Genomic DNA, 19349 nt, shown 5'->3' on the forward strand with positions numbered 1-19349 from the left:
GATTATTTTTAACATATAAAGAGAGAAATAGTTAAACTTGTGTTAATTGAGAGATATAAGAAAAAGAAAATCTGAAACAAAATAATAGTTATTTTCTACAAGTAAATAGCAGAAGATCTGTTGAGCAGAGGGAAGGGAACAGCGGGAGGGTAGAGGAAGGGATAGGGGAAGTACTAGGGATTGAATTAGGGCAAATTATATTCTATACTTTTATAATTATGTCAAAACAAATCCTAATGTTTTGTATAACTATAAAGAACCAATAAAAATAAAATAAATGTTTTAAAAATAGTTGTTTTGTCTGTAAAAATGTGTAATTATTATTTCTTACTCCAGCTAATACAAAGATAATTAAAATAGTTCCTTAAATTTCACAATTAAAGCATATGAAGAAATATACATTTCTGTGATTTATTTCTAACAACTGTAAGAAAACTATGCATACGAACTAATGATAAACATATTTCTTACTATTAACTATGATTTCCATCAAAAGTTAACAGTCAATGTTGGTGAAAAAGGAAAAAGCATGGATAATACTTAAGCTGTTCTATTTAATTTCATATTGGATAACCACTTGGAAAATAAATAATACTAAAAATCTTTTATTGGGATTTGGTTTATGTAGGGATTTGGAAATATGTTTTTAAATCTAATTTCCTGTCCTAATTGACTTTTACACTACTAAATAAAATGTAAAAAAATATATATACAACTGTTAACAGTCGTATTATTCCAGAATCAATATACAAATATTGATTATTAACAATAATCGTATTATTATTCCAGAATCAATATACAAATATTTCAAATACAGATTATAAACAAGTTTTTTAAACATTTTCTCAGAAAGACCTTCCTGAAACAACTCACTCCCCATCTAAACTATATCTTCCTCTCCTTATTCTTTGTTATAGCATTATTTTACTATCCTAAGCCATCATAATTTTAAATTGTGAATTAATTCATGTGGCTCCTTATTTTGAACTGGTATCCTGCTACCCAGCAAGGCTACAAACTGTGACAACCACTCTTTTGTTCATTATTTTGTTCCAGCTCCTAGAATAGTACCTGACACTGAGTGGGCACTTAATAAATAGTCATTAAATCTATTCATATTTTCCAGTCCCCTTAAATTATTATTTTTTTCACCTTTCCACTTATTGAACCCCTACCCTTGCCAGCTCCCCTAACCCCTGCACAGTATTCACATACTACTGGAACTAAGAGAACATGACTGATAAGAGAAGATGAACTAGATGGAGAACTGCCTGCGGGATAATACCTCTATCACACGGGTGAAGATGACAGGACTGCATGCTTGGGGCAGGCGGGGGTCACTGGTCCAATGAACTCAGAGATAAACAGCTGACTTTGCAATGGAGTCCTGAGCTCAGTGCCATTGTTCCACTATGTTGGAGAAGCACTGGCAGCAGATCCTTTGGAGCTGAAAGTGTAGAAGCAAGGCAATGAAGGCCTGGATTTTAATTCAGATCCCGCCACTTACTAGATAGGTAAACTTAAAAATATGCTTAGGTCCTCAAAGGTTACTTTTTTCATCTGCAAAATGGATAAATTATTGCCCACCTCATGGGGTCATTGTGAGAATTAAATGAGAGGGTATTTTAGATTTGAACAGGAGAGATACACACTAATGTCTCAGTTAATGGAACACAGTGACCATAGTTATTTGAAACAAGTCTGTAAACATTTAAAATAGACTTTGCATAAATAAGTATTGAACTGGGTGACTCAGTCTCCTTGATCAAATTTTCCTGTTTTGTAGAATGAATCATCTACCCAACTTTTTCTCAATAAGATATCACGTCTTATGTACGCAAAGCAGTTGTTTTTGTTATTTTTGTCAAAGACATTAGTCAAAGAGATATTGTTCTGTTCCTTCTGTACCTTCATACACTTAGCTTGAGTACTGGGACAGTTTACAATCTCTCTTGGAAGATAAAAGATGTTTTTCATCTTGCTCTCTGTACTATGGGCCTAAACCCCTCCTTGAAATACCTCAAATATGTTTTCAGAAATAAGATGGAAAAAGGTACTGTGCCTTTTATTGACAGTACCCTTAGAGAACTTTCATTTGTAGAGAATTTTTTCCAAAGCATATTCATATATGTTACATAGTATAAACCTCACAATAACCATGAGACAGAGATGGAATTATTATCCTTTCCAATTTCATTGCTTCTGATTATTTAAAAAATATTTTTCCCCAGAACTTGGTCTAAGAGGTTAACTTATTTGCCAAAGGCTTATCACTAGCATGTTAATGTTTTGAAAGAGTCAATGAGCTAATAAGTAAGGAATCCAACCACTGATCCAAACTGTTTTCCCTTTTCTTTCCTTCTGTTCTCTTTTCTTCTCCCCACCTCTCTCTTTTGCTCTTTTTCCTTTTCATTTCCTGGTAATTTTTCATAATCTCCATGACAGTTTTTATGTCATTCCTCTGGAATTCTGGAATGTAATACTAATGTGATTACTAAAACTATAAGCCTCAGAGAAAAATAAGCATAAAAGCCATTGTTTTTATATTATTAAACAGTATTCTAACTAGTTAAAAGAAACCTAGCTTTCCGTAATCATGCAACAACACGTTACTTGAATTGAGCCGTTAACAGACTTTAAATATTGAAGTAAATGTTTGCAGACTTACCTTGGCATTTCTTTTGCCTTTTAAGTAAGTTACCTTATAATCATCTCAATATAAAACATCCCATAACTGTAGAAACTGGCCATAACTTGAAAACTAAAATTTGGAAACCACAAAACATATTACTATAATTAAAATGTAATGATTCTGAATCTCCCTTTTCCATCTAGAAATTACAGGGAGAGAGGAAAGCTTTATTAAGGTTTCTGTTTTCAAAAAGATTTTATGTTACTGTATTATAAGGGAAAAAAACCAGGACTTATAAGTAACCTTGAGTGTAATACAATTTAATGACAATTAAATTGCTTGTTTCTTGTAAATTTAACATCATCAAAACTACTAAAGTCCTTAAAAACAGGACTATTTGTACTTTTTCTCTCTTATTTTACATTCTAGTCTACCCCATCCTCTGCCAGGAACCTTATATCAACATAGTCTTCCTGCAGAATATGATAGTGTAATATTATTGAAGGCATGTCATTAATTACTCAAATATTCCTTTTGACATTTTGACACTACTTTGGCTATGATAGATATCATAAATGTCTCACAACCTCTTCAGAATTTAGAAACTGGTTAAGCATTATGTTTTTAAGGATCTGTAGATTCATATAGAAACTAGGGACTATTAAAAAGAATAAAGAAATCTTTTAATGACAGTTACATACTCTGATTATCTCATTTTGCATTTAGGAGGGGAGTTATACACCCTATCTAAAGAAAAATGAGGGGAAATTTTCTACTTCTATCATATTTCAACTCCAGCAAAAGCAAAGAAAAAATATTTCAAGAGCTGGAAGCTCTTTTGGCCTGCAAAATCACAACACAGATTTAAACCATGAGAAAAATTAACCAGAAGACAGTGTAGCAAAAATCCTCATGAGAACAGTAAATGCTATTACTTTCTTCAGAATGACATCTGAAATGATTCAATTTTATTGTCTTCCAAAAGGAAACTTCCATGAGAGCAGAAAGGCTTTCTTTCTTATTCATTCATAGACTATCCCAGAACCTACAGAATGGATGCCAAGGAAGTATTTGTTAAATAAACAACTGTCATTAATGTCTCTAACAGAGAATTACCTTAGTTGTATAATCATAGTTGTATAACTATGCTATTTTACATTCTGTCCAAACATTCACACTTCTGTTTTTTTTTTTTTTTTTTTTTTTTTTTGGTGTGTGTGTGTGTGTGTGTGTGTGTGTTTGTTTGTTTATTTATTTTTTGTTTTTATTTTTTAGAGCTGAGGATCAGACCAAGGGTCTTGACCATGCTAGGCAAGCACTCTACCACTGAGCTATATCCCCAACCCTGTTAAACTTTTTTGTTGTTGTCATTTTGTTTTATGGTGCTGGCACTGGAATCCAGGGCCTCTTGTGCTTGCTAGGAAGATTTCTTAATTATTTGTTTTGCATAATGAATACAAAAAGATAGTGCCAAGTATAACCTCTGTCATCTACTTTCAAAGGCAAATTCTTACATTCAAGGTTTTAACTATTGCTGTCACATTGCAATCAAATTATGACTCCAAAAAACTGAATTTCCCCATCACACATGCCTGCAACCAAAGGATGTTGCCCTTGACCTTACTGAGGACAGTATAAACAATGATTAGTTCCCAGTATGTGGAAATAGTTCATGATTTCTCAGAAAAGTTACACTTGGTTTTCCTGGACAAGAAAAAGTTGCTTTACTGAGTGCTTGAGAGACATCTCTGGATAGAGAATTTTCATTTTTGATATCATGAATTTTAGTGAATGATAATATGAAATATTACTAAAATGCAGTGGCCTGGTTTACTTCCATAGATTTCCTATAAGGATCATACTTAGAGTAGATTTTCCTTTAAAAAAGAAAAAAAAAAAAACTCACTGTGGGTCTCTGAGATATACTAGCTCCCATGTTACTTTCATCTCTCAAAGTAGTGATTCAACGTCTGATCTGCCATTTGGTCTTTCCTATATATCTTCTCTAATCAGCACATGATGTAGATATTGTTCTAAAATCCTAGAATTGTGTACAAAGAATTCAAAAGGTACATAGAAAAAGTAAAACATAAAAAATAAAAATATCAAATTTAATAATTTTCTTTTGTACAGTCATATACTGAATGAATTATACCATCACACAGTCTAAAGGCTTGGGATTAAGTGCAATTTCTATCAACATTTCTCTTGAGAACTGAATCCTCTGTTTTCTAAGAACTAAGTCAGTTCTTAGAATTAATGAGGCATACAGAGAACATTATAAAAGAGCAAATTAAATTCATAAAAAAACCCAAGGCTGTCCACTATTAGTTTATGTGTAAGTTAAAGCTATTAAGAAAACTGAGTAATATTCTTAATGTAAAGCACCAGGGATATTGTAGATATAAGACATGTATATTCCCTCACTTTTAATTTCCCCCTTTTCTGTCAAAGCACTCTCTGTAACAGACAGGCCTATTCTAATTTCAGTTTTGATTTTAGAGATGTGAGGAAAGTGGAAATGAACTTAAGACTTTGAAGTCAAACAGATCTGAATCAAACCTGGTTCTGTTTACAAACTTACTATTATTGTATTTCCTGATCTATGTTTTTGTTTTCCTCCTCAGTAAATTGTACTGATACTTCATAGTAGCCTTTTCTAACCTTTTTCATAATATTGTACTCCTTAAAAATAAGAGTATTTTTTACTGCAAAGGATGTTGCTTTGCATAGTAAGCTGTGAACAAGGAGCCCAGACCACCCAAATTAACTTTTGCTTTGCCATCACAAAAGTGAAGAGGAAACAGCATTTTGGCATCCTGTAACTAGTCAGGGCACAAAACTCTCCTAGGGCATACTGGGAAGCTCTTCTGCCTTTTTTGGTTTATAGGGAAGAATAAATATAAATCTGATCATAACAAATTTTGAGTAATTTCTTAATTCTCCCTCCATGTCCAGATCAGAGACAAATAGAACAACCAGCTTACCTGGTGCCCATCCCCTTTGCTGAATACTCCTCTGAAGGGTGGAGTGAGTGTGTGTGTGTGTGTGTGTGTGTGTGTGTGTGTGTGAGAGAGAGAGAGAGAGAGAGAGAGAGAGAGAGAGAGATCCAAATAAAATGATGCTAATCATTGTGTATGTTCAGTTCTTTTCAACTAACCATTTTGATGACCTTAGAAATATTTGCAAATATTTAAGGAAAAGCATCCATGGAACACCTACTGTATCCTGATACAACAGACCTAGATTTCTCAATTTCATACTTCATAGTATTGACATTGCGAGCTAGATATTCATTGTTGTGGGGCTGTTCTGTGCATTGTAAGAAAAAATTTTTTTTTAGGTAAGTCAAATTTCTTTTCCTAAGGTACCTACTACATTTAAACCCAAGTGCTAAAATTAGTGGAAGAGAGTAAAGTGTGGAAAGTAACTTATAGAAGTACAATTATGTTATCATTCTTTTGTTTTCTTTCAGGAACTGGTCTTACCTGAGTAAAATTGCTCAATATGAAGTACAACTACCTTTCTACACAGATGCAATTATGTTTACATTAAAACATTTTTTAAACATCTTATTATCTATGCACAGATAGATAATCTATGTACCTCAGAACATTACTGCATGAGACCAGGCCAATTGTCAATTATTTGGTATTATCTAGAATGAAGTTTACATATACTATATGAATTTAGGTAAGTAAAATAAAAGAAAAAGTGTGGAACTAGATTAGGAATCCTTAAAAGGGTAAATACATATCTTAATGACTTTACCTTTGAACACTTGACCTACTTTAACAATAATAATTGTCCTTGCCAATCATTGTGAAACAGTTATATTACATGTGACAAGCATGGGTTTTTTTTGTTGTTGTTGTTGTTTTTATTTGTATATTCAAAGTCCCATTATTTAGAATAGCTAGATAATTTGGAATAAAAGACAAGTGGCTAAGGAATGTCTATAGTCTCCATTTTCAGGATTGTGGTGGTCAATCTTCTGCTGATGTGACCAAATACCTGAAGAGAAAAAAAAAAACAATTTAAAGGAAAAAAATGTATTTGGGCTTATGGTTTCAGTTCGTGATCACCTTGGCTCCATTGCTTCTGGGTCAATGATGAGGCAGATAGATCATCATAGAGGAAAGCATGTGGTAGACCACAGCTGCTTGCTTCATGGTGGACAGGAATCAAAGAGAAAGAAAGGAAGGAGCTAGGAACATGATAAAGTCCCATCCCCTTCAACTAGGTCCCACTTCCTACAGTTTCTACCCCTCTACTCAGCAATCAGTCTAGCAATGGATTAATCCACTGATAAAGTTAGAACCCTCATGATGCAATCACTTCCTGAGAACCCCACCTCAGAACATTGCTGCATGCAGACCTTTAGCACATGAGCCTTTGGGGATCATTTCAGACCCAAACTATAAGAAGGATAAAGGAAATTGAATTCTGTTAAGGCATTAGCTTATCTTATCGGTCATGCCTTTCCATTTTCCTGGTCTCCATTTCTGTTACTGAAACCATCTCTTACTTTCTGCTTTCTTCAACCATTGGAAATAATAACAGAGCTCCTACCCCCAGTGAGATTTACTTTAAACTAATGGGGGAGGGGACAAGGGTAAATAACTAAAACAAGATGAGTCATGTGATGATTCAAAAGATGGGTAATAGGTACATGAGGAGTCATTTCACTATGTTCTCTCTGCTTTTGTTATTGGAAATGTACATAATAAAAAAGTTGTTTTCTTTAATCATACTCCATAACCATTGACTTAGAAGAGTAAGTCTACTGAACTAAGCTTTCACACTTCCCAACCCATCCCATCATCTTGACACCCATATCTTCTTCCTTAGCATCTCATAGGAAGAAAATGAGTTCTGAATCCCATCAAGTCGTGTCTCCTTAAATATCTTGATTCTAAAACCATCATTTCTTATTCCCACATCTTTAGTCTTGTACCCTGTTGACTCATTTTTTTACTGTATTTTTTTTAAAAGGGCTTCACTCAACTATACAGACCTTTATTAAGTAAATGAAAAAAAGCATGTTTATATTTTTCAAAAACCCACGTAAACTAAAAAATGACTTAAAAATAAAAGCTTTTTTGCACTTCTGACTTAAAATAACAATAGCACATCTCAGTAACATGTGTTAGAAATACTAATCAATGCAAAAAATACTTGTACATTTTCAACTCAGTAGTATTGGCAAACCTTGTCTCTTCCAAATTCTCATTTGAACAGGTGAGGAGAGGGATGTCCTTACTTATGATAAACACAACTGTGCTTATCCCCTGAGCAGAAGACCCCCACCCCCTTTTAAAAATCTATTGCTCTTCTATTAAAAGGACCTGGAAACCTCCTTGAATATGATCAAATTCCAAGTATCATTCAAGTATAATTCAACTTATATCTTTTGTAGTTTAGTACCATGCACTCTTAAGAAATAACTTTCTACCGGCTAAGAATTGAAAAGAAAGTCACTGTCTGAAACGCTTCACAGGCTAACTTCGCGGGCTTTGAGGAAATGGTGTGTCAAAGGAGAGCTATAATGGAGGTGGTCTGGAGACCTGTAAGAGTTCCACTGAAAAGGGCCATCAGCTTCATCCAGGCTCTGTGGAGTAAAAGAAAGACACAAGCTTTGAAACTACAGTTGAGTTCAGATCCCAGGGTAGTCACTACCTGTGCTTAGTATCATTAGTATCTCGGTGGCCTCATCCAGAAAACACAGCAATCCAGGACAGCCAGCACTGCTCTTTGGATTCCAGATGAAACCAAGAGTCCGGCATGAAGCTGGTGTGCTGTGCACAGTAATTTGTTGAGACCTGAGAAAACTTCAGGGACAAGGTACACTCAGGCCAAAGAGTGCAGTAAGGCAGGGGTAGGTGGCCTTAAGTGACTTATTCCAGGAATGCCCTCCTCAGAGACCCCTGGGCACTATCCCTATGCTTTTCTTATTTGATCTCTGAGAAACCGAGATGAGGAGGAAATGGGTAACGATGGGACTACAGAGCCTCCTTGCCTGGAGGCCTGGCGTAGCTGAAGTGTGACCACAGCGATAGAGGCATCCGCAGCCCGGGGGCAGGAATAACCACCAAGACTTTGCCCCAAATCAGCCTCCCCGGGATAGACCTTCGGCTCCGAGCCCGCACAAAGTGCTGAGTCACCGTGAGGAGGCACCGCGCGCAGGGAAGGCGGGCCCCGCGCAGTCACGTGGCGGAGGCTGTATCACAACAACGGCGCGGCGTGCAGCGCCCGCAGCCCGCGCCGCTTCCTCCCGCGACAGAGCCGCTCTCCGAGCATGCTCAGCGCGGTCGCCCAGTTCCCCAGCGATCTGGCTCCACTGCCCGGGTTTTTCCAGCTTCCCTGGAGGCGTGGCTTGTGCCCGCGCTGGGTGCTAGCAGGCGAGGATGTGCTACTCAGACCACCACTAGGCAGGGTGGGTTCCAGTGGACCGGTTCCTGTGTTGTACGGTGGAAGAAATGACCTTGGATCGACCTTTAATCGTGGCCTAGGGAAGATCTGATTCTGCAAGATATGAGTTTCTGCATCTCCCTTTAGCAATGGTTAAATCCCTAATGCGCCTGTCAGCTGAAAACGCTCTCCCAAGAGTCCGAAACGGAGCCCCGAGTAATCTACAGAATGAATTCGAGAAGTAGACCTGTAAATGTAAAGCACTGTCAAATGTGACCCTTTAATCCGTGGTGTTTCTTTCTTTTCTTTTCTTTTTTTTTTTAACAGAAATAACTAAAGGTACTAAAAAGACCATGACTTAAATTTAACATGACTCAATGCCCGACCCAATTTAGGATTGTCCAGAGCCCTTTGGCTTTGGTTCGTAATTCAGGGGCAGTTTGGGAAAGGCCCCCTTAAGTAAGTTTGAACCAGAATCTGAGGCTCAATTAACAGTGTTAACTGTTAATTCGTTTCAGTATAGCGTAGGACTTCCGCTGTATTAGAACTTGGTCTTTTTACCGAACCACGCAATTCCGTGTTTCCTCATTAAAGTGAAGTTCACAGTCTCCTAAGAGACCGGCTGCACTGGGTCACTGTGAGGAAACAGCAGGTGTATGTAAAGGTCTATGCCAGCGCTGTTTCAACGAAGTGGCATGCAAAACACATCCGTAACCTTAAATTTTTCGGTAACTACCTTTAACAGCTAGAAAAGAAACGGGTGAATTAATATGAATAATTATCTTAGTTAACTCGGTATGTCTTAAATACTATCGTATCAACATGTAATCGGCGTAAAAATTTTTTTGCGGTCTTTTTATTTTTTAATTTTGAGACAGGGTCTCCTTAAGTGCTGAGACTGGCCCCTAACTTGAGATCTTCCTGCCTCAGCCTGGGGAGGCCCTGCAGTTCAGTAGGCCTGTGCTGCAGTACCCATCAAAATAAACTTTTTAATGAAATGTTTACATTTTTTGTATTAAGTCTTTCAATCTGTGTGTATTACATTCAGTGCATCTCCCGGGCCATACTTGGAAGTACTTGATTTGCATTTAAATTTCATAAAATTTACACTGAAAATTCAGTAACTCACATTCCTAGCTTGTTCCAAATTTGGAGTTTTCCAATTACCAAATGAAATATCAATTTTTAAAGTATATTTAGATCACTTAAATTAACTAAAAGTTGTTTTCAGTCATGTTATCCACATATTAGATGCTCAGTCGGTAACTATGGCCAATGGCTGTCATGTTGATAAAGGTGGGTCTATGAAAATGTAGGAGGAGATTATGAGAATGATCAGATGGTCTTTTAGATGCCTCACCTGTGGGTGAAACATGTTTCTCTTCCTGCCCAACTTTCTACATTCCACAGAAAAATTAACACTTATTAGGCACCTGCTGTATACTAGACACTTTCCTAGAATTAAATGTCCAAGCATAAGTCATCTTTATCCCAAAGGAAGTCACTACCTAGTATAGACATTTTAAAGATTATTTTTAAATATTTTAAAAATTATTCATCATTATTACAAATATAGGCATGCACAATTCAACCAAAATAAAGAGAGAGGTAACTGGGATCAAAGGGTGAGCAGAAATATGTGAGGTTGGAAAATTCTGAGCAGAAAAAAAGCCAAGACCATCTACAGGTCTGGTGAGGTTGGTGGCGAGGGCATTACAATGAGTTGGGACAGTAGCTGTAGTTGTTGAGTGGACTGAGGAAAATTTAGAAGGAGCCTTGGTTTTTATTCCAGTTGTATGCTAGGAATTGAAATATCATCTCCTGATTTCAAACATCACCTTTCCTAGGCACATGGTCCCCACATACATACACATATCCCACTGTGAAAATCACAGCCAGACCTTCAGTATCTTTGTCTCCCACCTCTGCAAGAAGACTCCTATTATACAGTTATTCAGCAATTGAGTGTTTATTAAATGTTAACCCTATAGTTCAAGAGAAGGGGGCCTAATAAATACACACTTTCTGGCCTCAGTACATGTATGATCTAGTTGCTGACACTTTCCCCCTGACCTGTCATATAATTTCTTTCAACACTACTTATTGAACAATTACTTAGGGGCAAGGTGGCAACTTCAGTTGTTCCTAGTAGTTTCCATATCTGTGATAAGCTCATATAAACATCACTGTGATCACTTGGTGGACAAATCTTAGGTTTGGATGGAGAATAAATTTGGAAATGGTTCCTTCATATGGTCTATCTGAAGATATTCATAAAACCCCTTTTGTTGCAGTGAATAGTGTCTGTGCCATCTAGAAAATATGACATCAAATAGAGGATACACAAATAATGAAAATATATACATGTGTCAAAAACCTTGTAGACAAATTGATTCCTCCTGATAACCAAGTGGATTTATTGACAATCAATTCTATTAATATTTACACTATGTACATCCTTACAAGATTCCATAAAAGTTATGATTAATTTAATTTTAAACAGGTAAAAGTTTTTTGTCAGTAAGTGGTGGAGCCTAGACTTGTATTTGTATTTCATCTGACTTCCCCAAATTAATATTTTTCACAACATATCTACCGCTCTCACCCTCTTCTTACAGGTGTGAGACTTTTTCCAACTAAAAAGTAATCTGGTGTACTCTTCATTAATTCATTTAACCAATCTTCTTCTTCAACTATCAAGTTTTGCTTAATTGAGGCCTGGGTCACTCCGCCCTCTCCCCTCCCCTTCTCTGAACTCCTCCCCTTCTCCCCGCCCCGCCTCCCGAGAGCACCGCCCTACGTCTCTGTCCCAGCCACGCCTGCCACGCCTCCTCCGCAGCCCCTAGCGACCCCTCGGGTTCTCAGCCACGCCTCCCTTTCTCGCACCGCCTCCTTTCTCCGCCCCCGCCCGCAGGCTATAAAATCTGGAACTCCGGATCACTCCGGGAGCGGCGAGCCAGCGGACGCGGAGACTGGGCATGCTCCGCAGCGGCGCAGGTTTTGGACACAAGTAGGAAGAAGCCAGTGCAGGACACCGGCACCAAGAATCGGGAACCGCCACCGGCGACTTAAGGCTGAAGCAGGCGGGCGTCGGAACGGGCTGAGAACCGCCGAGACTGCCCTGCCGCCTTTTGCCTCTGTCTGCGCGGTGCACCGGACCCGGGCTCTGTCACCTGGGCGGCAGGGATCCCCGCGCCGGGAGCCAGAACGGATAGGACCCTCCTTCTGTCTGCCGCGGCCGGAGGGCGCCCCCCTGAGTGGAGCAGCCGCCGCCTTCTGCGGACCGCTGAGTGTCCGGCTCGCGCCCGGCGCCCGGAGCAAGCGACTGCCACCGTCAGCTCGAGGAGGAGGGGGCGGCCATGGGGCTGCTGTCCCAGGGCTCGCCTCTGAGCTGGGAGGAGACCAAGCGCTACGCCGACCACGTGCGGCGGCACGGGATCCTCCAGTTCCTGCACATCTACCACGCCGTCAAGGACCGGCACAAGGACGTGCTCAAGTGGGGCGACGAGGTGAGCGCTGCGACCGGTGCCCCTGCCAGGTCACCGCGCTCCTTTGTTCCGCCAGGCCGGACCCGCACCCTAGTCCCCGGCCCATCTCTGTCGGTCCCCTGTCCTGCTCCCCGGCGCTGTCTCTGCCCTTGCGGACCGGGTGTGCAGGGCCACTGGGCCCTGGGGGCCCTGCCTGAGCCCCTTAGCCAGACTCCCATCTCTCCCCAGCTCTCTCGTTTGTTCGTTTATTCATTCATTCATTCATTTAAGCCTTCCCCTTCATTCAAGAAACGCGGATTGGGTGCTGGGAGGACGTGAGCATGAAAAAGTATGTATATACATGTGTGTGTATATATACGTACACAAAAAAGTTTTGTGTAGCTGCTGACTGAAGGCTACCGCCACCCACTGTCCCATCTCAAAATTCATCTTTGCGATTAATGTGAACGGGACTAAATTGTTCTAGGAGGCCTCTTGCTTTTAGAAGTCAGGTCTAAAGGATGTACATCCTTACATCATTCAGCCCTACCTCATCTAGGTGTTTTTGTTGAACTTCTCTGTCTTTAACCGCCAACTTTATAGCTATAAATTGGAACAAGTTACAGCTCAGTTTTCCTTAAGGAGGAAGGAACCTTCGGTTCCTGTTTAAGCATAAGTGGGAATGTTTTAAGTCTTCAAAGTTATGATTCTTTCCTAGGATGATCTGAGTCCTGCACCTAAACTTCACTATTCATCGCTTTAGCTTGTGTTCTGCCTGGAGATGAAATCTTTAGATTTTCAGTGTTGAAACATTATTTATTGGAATGATCTGGAAAGCAGCAATGTTAAAAATTGTTACATTTAGTCTTTTCTGCCAAAGTTTTTTGTGCCCTTCCTGTTTTTAAAAAACATTACTATGCAGTACATATTATTAAAAGACTTCTTGAGAAGTCTTTTGTCTGTTTTGCATGATTTGGGCACTTGCTGTAGATGTTTTGCTACTCCTGTAATTTATCTTCTGGTCGGTGTTGTTATCACTCTTGGCCCAAGTGTGGAAGTGCTGCCATACCAATGCAGAGTACCTAACTGCAAAAAGTTAGTTTTTCGTGTTTCTAAGATTGGTAGATAACTCTGCTGATTTAAATTAGAAAAGTAATAATGACTAGTAATTCCTGTATCTACAAAATGTTCTCTTACACTTTGAACAGAAAAAGGATACATAAAATATGTTTGGTAGTTCTTCAGTTTTAATCTAAAATTCAGTATTTCTTTACAACATCTGCATTTATACATTTATTTGTGTATTCCATATCACAGGAAAATATCAGCCCTGGTAGGAGGGACTGATATTTAGGAGGGACCCCATGCTTCTTGCTTACCTGTTTTTCTAGGACTTAACCTTGTGCCTGGTATGGTTGGTATCAGGTACTTGTGCAACTAGTCATTTTTGAACAATTAAACGTTAGAATTTTACTTGTGCCTGTTTCACATCAAATTAGGACTACCTTTATAGTCACTGTCCCAGATAAAACTGTATCAACAGATTTTCAACACAGTTGGAGCACAGGAGTTCACTCTGGAGAACCCTCTTCCCTACTTATCTCCATTCATGGAGAAGTTTTGAAATGTATTTCTCCTGTTGGCAGAAAGAATATTTAGAACTACCTACTGTAAGTGACTTGTAGTGGTTGAATGAACTGGTGTGAGAAGAGTGAAGTGTGGGCCTTGACATGTGATACATACATATGTCTCAACTTCAACAGACTCATGGAGAGAGATTTGCTTCTCCTTCCTACCCCAAAAGATGAAGAGAAGCGAAAAAGAGTGGCAGTAATGTGTACTTGTATTTTGCTTTTATAAAGGGGAGAAAATTGGGCACAGCATTTCAGCCAGGTAACAAACTTCTTGAAAAGATGATGATGTGCACATATATTGAATAATTAAGACTTCTGGTTTGTCATTTTTTAATAAGCTGACTGAATAGCCCTGCTCTTACATTAGAATGTGCCAAAGATCTATGAAAACTTTCATTAGTGACTGTTGAAACTTGATCTTCAAATTTCATGTTCCAGATATCTGTTATATATTATAAATGAAATACAAAGCTACAGATTGCTTTTTAAAAACTTGAACTGCTTCTCCTTTAACTAGTACTTTTCTGTTTATTTCATGATCTTTTCTATCCCTTAGATTTTTTTCCTAAAAAAAAAAATCCTTTGACCCCTCCCCACTAACAAATCAGCATCCTTCAGAGTGGAGAGTAGACTGTTTAACAGAAACTTGAGGTTGAAAAGTTATCCTAAATGAAAAAAAAATCTGCTCACTTATTATTATATTAGATTTTTCTGTCATCTCTCTGGTTGGAGTATAAAATTTTTAAGACTAGTGTTCCCATCTGTTGGAAATGGGTAGCCTGTCACAGGGAAAGGATTACAGTTGTGAAATTTGCCTGGATGGTTAGAAAAAATGCTCTACTCTACTTTTTATTTCTGAAATGTCACTTTACTGATGCCCCATATCCTTCAACTCCCATCTTATGGACAGGGAGAAAGTGTGACATTCCCTAGGGGATCTCATGTCTAAGGATTTGTTGATACTATTCCTCCATCTTCTTAACAAAGTAATCACCTCTTATAAGTTAGAGGATTATTTTTCACACTGAGGCCATGATCCATAGTGGGTTGAGAAATTTTGAAAACTTCAACCAAGACTGTTTATTTTTGTTTAGGAACACTTATCATGCAATCTACCTTCTTAACAATTTTTAAGTATGCAGTAAAGTGTTGTTAACTACGGGAACAGTGTCCTACAAATCTGCAGAATTTGTTTATCTTGCATAATGGAGACATCATGCTTGTGGATTAGCGCTCTTCATTTTCCCCTCATCTTAGCCATTGGCAACCACTATTCTACTCTCTGATTCTAGGAGTTTAGATATTTTAGCTATCTTATATAAGTGAAATAATACATTATTTGTCCTGTGACATATTTATTTTACTTAGCATAATATTCTCAATGGTCAGTCATCCAAGTTGTCACATAATGAAGGAGTTCCTTTTTTAAGGCTAAATAACATTCCATTGTTCGTATATACCACATTTTCTTTATCCATTCTTCTGAGGATGAATATTTAGATTGTTCCCACATCTTGGCCATTGTGAACAGTGCTGCAGTGAGCCCTGAAGCGCTAATATCTCTGTCAACCAAAACATTTTGAAAATGAAATTGAATAGTATGAAGAATATTGCTGCCCATACCTGCAATTACAAGTTACTGGGGAGGCTAAGGGAAGAAGATCACAGGCTCAAGGCTAACTCAAGAGGATCACAGACTTAGCTAGGTCCTGTCTCAAAAATAAAAAGGGCTGGGAATATAGTACAGTGTGGTAGAGCAACCCTGGGGTTTAGTCTCCAGTACTGCCAAAAAAAACAAAATGAAAAAACCCAAACCCACACACAAAAAATAATTTATCATATATTGTAAGATTATGTCAAACTTTTGAGTTGCTTTTTTGAGAGTGTGTAAACAGGGTAGTTTGCAGGTAAATTCTTACTGTGGTTCACAGGTGAAGGAGTTTGAAAGCCTTTCTTGTTGAAGTGAGCACTGTGGGAAAAGCTGGAGGTTGGCACGTGTCCTTGCACAGAGTAGGGACTCACTATTGCCTGTACTGACTACAATTCTGAAGACTGGGTTAGAAGCCTTGGGAAGTTCCTGAGAAATAGGCTGAGCAGATAAAAGTAGAGAAAGGTGTGGTGAGTGGTATGGCCCCTGGAGATGAGGGATGGTCCTGCTAGACAGAAAGTAGTGTTTTGGATGTGATAAGTTGTAGTGTATGGGCTTGACACCAAATGCTGCTTTTCATGGTTTGTTGTTGCATTTATAGGGCCATGCTTGCTTTTTTTTTTTTTTTTTTTTTTTTTTTTAAGGAAAGAATCAAACAAAAACTCTCAAAACTTAATGTAGGTATATGGTTGGAAGAGCGCCTTCAGCTTTAGAAATGCCGAGTCCTACCTACCAGAGCATTATTTACATCTTCATACCACAAAGAACCCTGGATTTAGGGTTCATTTGTGTTCTAGTCCAAGGTCTGCCAAATGCCCTGTGTAATCTAGAGCTTCAGTTTCCTTATTTGGAAAAGGAGAGGGTTGGACTCTCTTATCCCTTCCAGCTTTTATAGTTTAATTAATTACATTTTGAAGAAGGTTTTTAATAATGTACATATTTTAAGCCCTAATATGTTAACTCTGAGATTCACCTGAAGGTGCCAACAACCAGTCACTGGTAAAGTGGATTGTGTTGTGAAGACCCATATATGTAGGCTTATGGGAACTCAAAAGTATTTTCCTAGGGGAACCTTAGAAGTCCATAGATTCCCAAATCAGCATACAGATGCCTGTTTTACCTTTAATATTATAGGTCCAAACCTTATTATGTATTATGCTCTAACAGTGGGAAATAAAAGTCCTAACTCCAATACAAGATACCTTGTATTACTCCAGGATAGCTGATGATGGAAAGGATATTTAGGCCACTGATTTTTCTTTGTTTTTTTTTTTTTTAAATGCAAAAAATCAATCAATCAGTAAGGATAAACACTTGTTTTTGCATAGCTCACACACAATTTTCAGCTATTTTATTCATAACTTGGTATGGGCACATTTTTTAACTGATCTAGGAGATCTGTGATATAAATATGGTAGTAAATCTGTCTCTCTATTGTTCCTAATCACACTGGTAGTAGGTGTTAGCTGTCTCCCAGGCCTTTTCAACTACCTAGTAGAAGAGACATCAGAATTGAAATTGTCTGATTCCACGTCCATTTCTTAAACAGTTTATACCAGGTTTTAGAATATATGAGATTTTTATCAAATCTTTTACAGAGTTTAAAGTATATCGTTGTAAAGGTATCAGAAGACGGCATGTACAAGTGAATGTTATTTTTCTAGTTTTTAAGCCAAATGTAATGGTTCTCAAAGGCAAGAAGGTAAACTGTCTTCTAGTTGACAGGAAAGTCCATATGAATCTGGAGAGGAAAATACAGTGTATAGTTACTTGGGAATTTCAGTATAACCTGTGTATCTCATTTGCTTCTTCTTCTTCTTCTTCTTCTTCTTCTTCTTTTTTTTTTTTTTTTCTTTTTTGTGGTGCTGGGGATTGAACCCAGAAACTTGTTCATTCAAGGCTATATTCCCAGCCCTAGTGTATCTCACTTAAATAGCCATGGTCATTGGGGAATGAAGCTTTTCATGTTTATGGGCTTTTTTTCCCAATTAACTGATTTTTTGCATAGCAGGTATAATATTTTTTAAAAAATATTTTTAGTTGTAGATAGACACAATACCTTTATTTTATTTATTTGATTTTTATGTGGTGCTAAGGATTTAACCCAGTGCCCCACATGTGCCAGACAAGCATTTACAATCTCAGCCCTAATTATTTTTTCATTAGTAATTTTTTATGGAATTTCTAAATTACATTTCAAAATCTAGAGTGACTTTTTATGTATATATTTACTTTATTTATTTCATTTTTATGTGGTGCTCCAAAAGATCAAACCCAGTGCTTTATATGTGCTAGGCAGGCACTCTGCCACTGAGCTGCAGCCCCAACCCCCTAGATTGACTTCTTAGAATAAGATATTGGATATAAATTATTTGTTAATAAGCATCACAAAGATTTAGGTTTCTTCTGTATTTTCATTGTATATTCTGTAGCAAATGAAAGAAAATGTTTCATCTTTATGTCTCCTTTGGCCATCACAGGACCTGGATTCAACAGCATTTATTGACCTCATCCAAACAGTGGTGAAATCTAGGGGGGAAAAAGTCAGACATTGTTTGGAGCCTTCTGGTGGTTTTTTTTTTTTTTTTTTGGTGGTGGTGGAGGTATTGGGGATTGAACCCAGGAGTGCTCTATCACTGAACTATATCCTTAGCCCTTTTTTATTTTGAGACTGGGTTTCGCTAAATTGCCATAGCAACCAACAACAAGAGGTTCCTTTTTTAAAGTTAGAAAACCATATAACTGATCCTTTGTGTATATATAAGAAATTGAAGCTAAGGTCTTTTTTAGTTAGCTGTTTTTGTCTCTGTGACCAAAAAAACTGGATAAGAACAATTTTAGAGGAGGAAAAGTTTATTTGGCACTTAAAATTTCAGAGGTCTCAGTCTATAGACCTCTGTCTCCATTGCTGTGGGCCCAAGGTGAGGCAGAACACCATGGCAGAAGAAGTATGGTAGAGGAAAGCCACTCTGGACATGCCAGTCAAGAAGCAGAGTGTTCTGCTCACCTTGAACAAAGTATATACCCCAAAGGCATGTTCTCAATGACCTACCTCCTCCAGTCGCACCCTACCTGCCTATAGTTACCACCCAATTAATACATTGAAGAGGATCAATCCACTGATTAGATTAGATTAGGTTAGATTAAGGCTTTCATAAAACAATCATTTCGCTTCTGAACTTTCTTGCATTGTCCCACCCAAGAGCATTTGGGAGACACCTCATATATAAACCATAACAGATCCCCTGTTCCTTCCCTGCCCCTACCCCCATGCTGGGAATCAAACTCAGGGCCTCTAGAACACGAGGCAAGTGTTGTCCCACTGAACTACATCCACCCCTAAGGTTGAAATTTTAAACTTGCCTTAAATGTGACCTTGTCTATGAGTTTTGGTATTCATCTCAATTTTGTTGTTGCTTTAGTGTTCTTTTTGTGTTTTATAAGTTTTGTATTTTCTTTTTAAACCCAATTTTATTGAGTATGAAATTAATGTACATCCATTTAAAACATACAGTTAATTTTTTTTTTTTTTTTTTTTGGTACTGCGGTTGAACCCA

At 38.0% G+C, this 19349-nt stretch overlaps 1 protein-coding gene across 1 annotated transcript in view; it reads left to right on the forward strand.

The window, feature by feature from the left end:
* Positions 1 to 12004: 12004 nt before the first annotated feature.
* The window catches only part of Gclc (glutamate-cysteine ligase catalytic subunit), a 41917-nt gene continuing 34572 nt past the window's right edge, over positions 12005 to 19349 (forward strand). The window contains exon 1 of the mRNA XM_076858586.2: positions 12005 to 12552. Within this exon, the coding sequence (XP_076714701.2) occupies positions 12403 to 12552 (150 nt within the window). The 5' untranslated portion in view covers positions 12005 to 12402. The remainder of the gene's footprint in view (positions 12553 to 19349) is intronic.

The sequence above is a fragment of the Callospermophilus lateralis genome, chromosome 6 (genome assembly GCF_048772815.1).
Source record: "Callospermophilus lateralis isolate mCalLat2 chromosome 6, mCalLat2.hap1, whole genome shotgun sequence".
Taxonomy (NCBI): Eukaryota; Metazoa; Chordata; class Mammalia; order Rodentia; family Sciuridae; genus Callospermophilus; species Callospermophilus lateralis.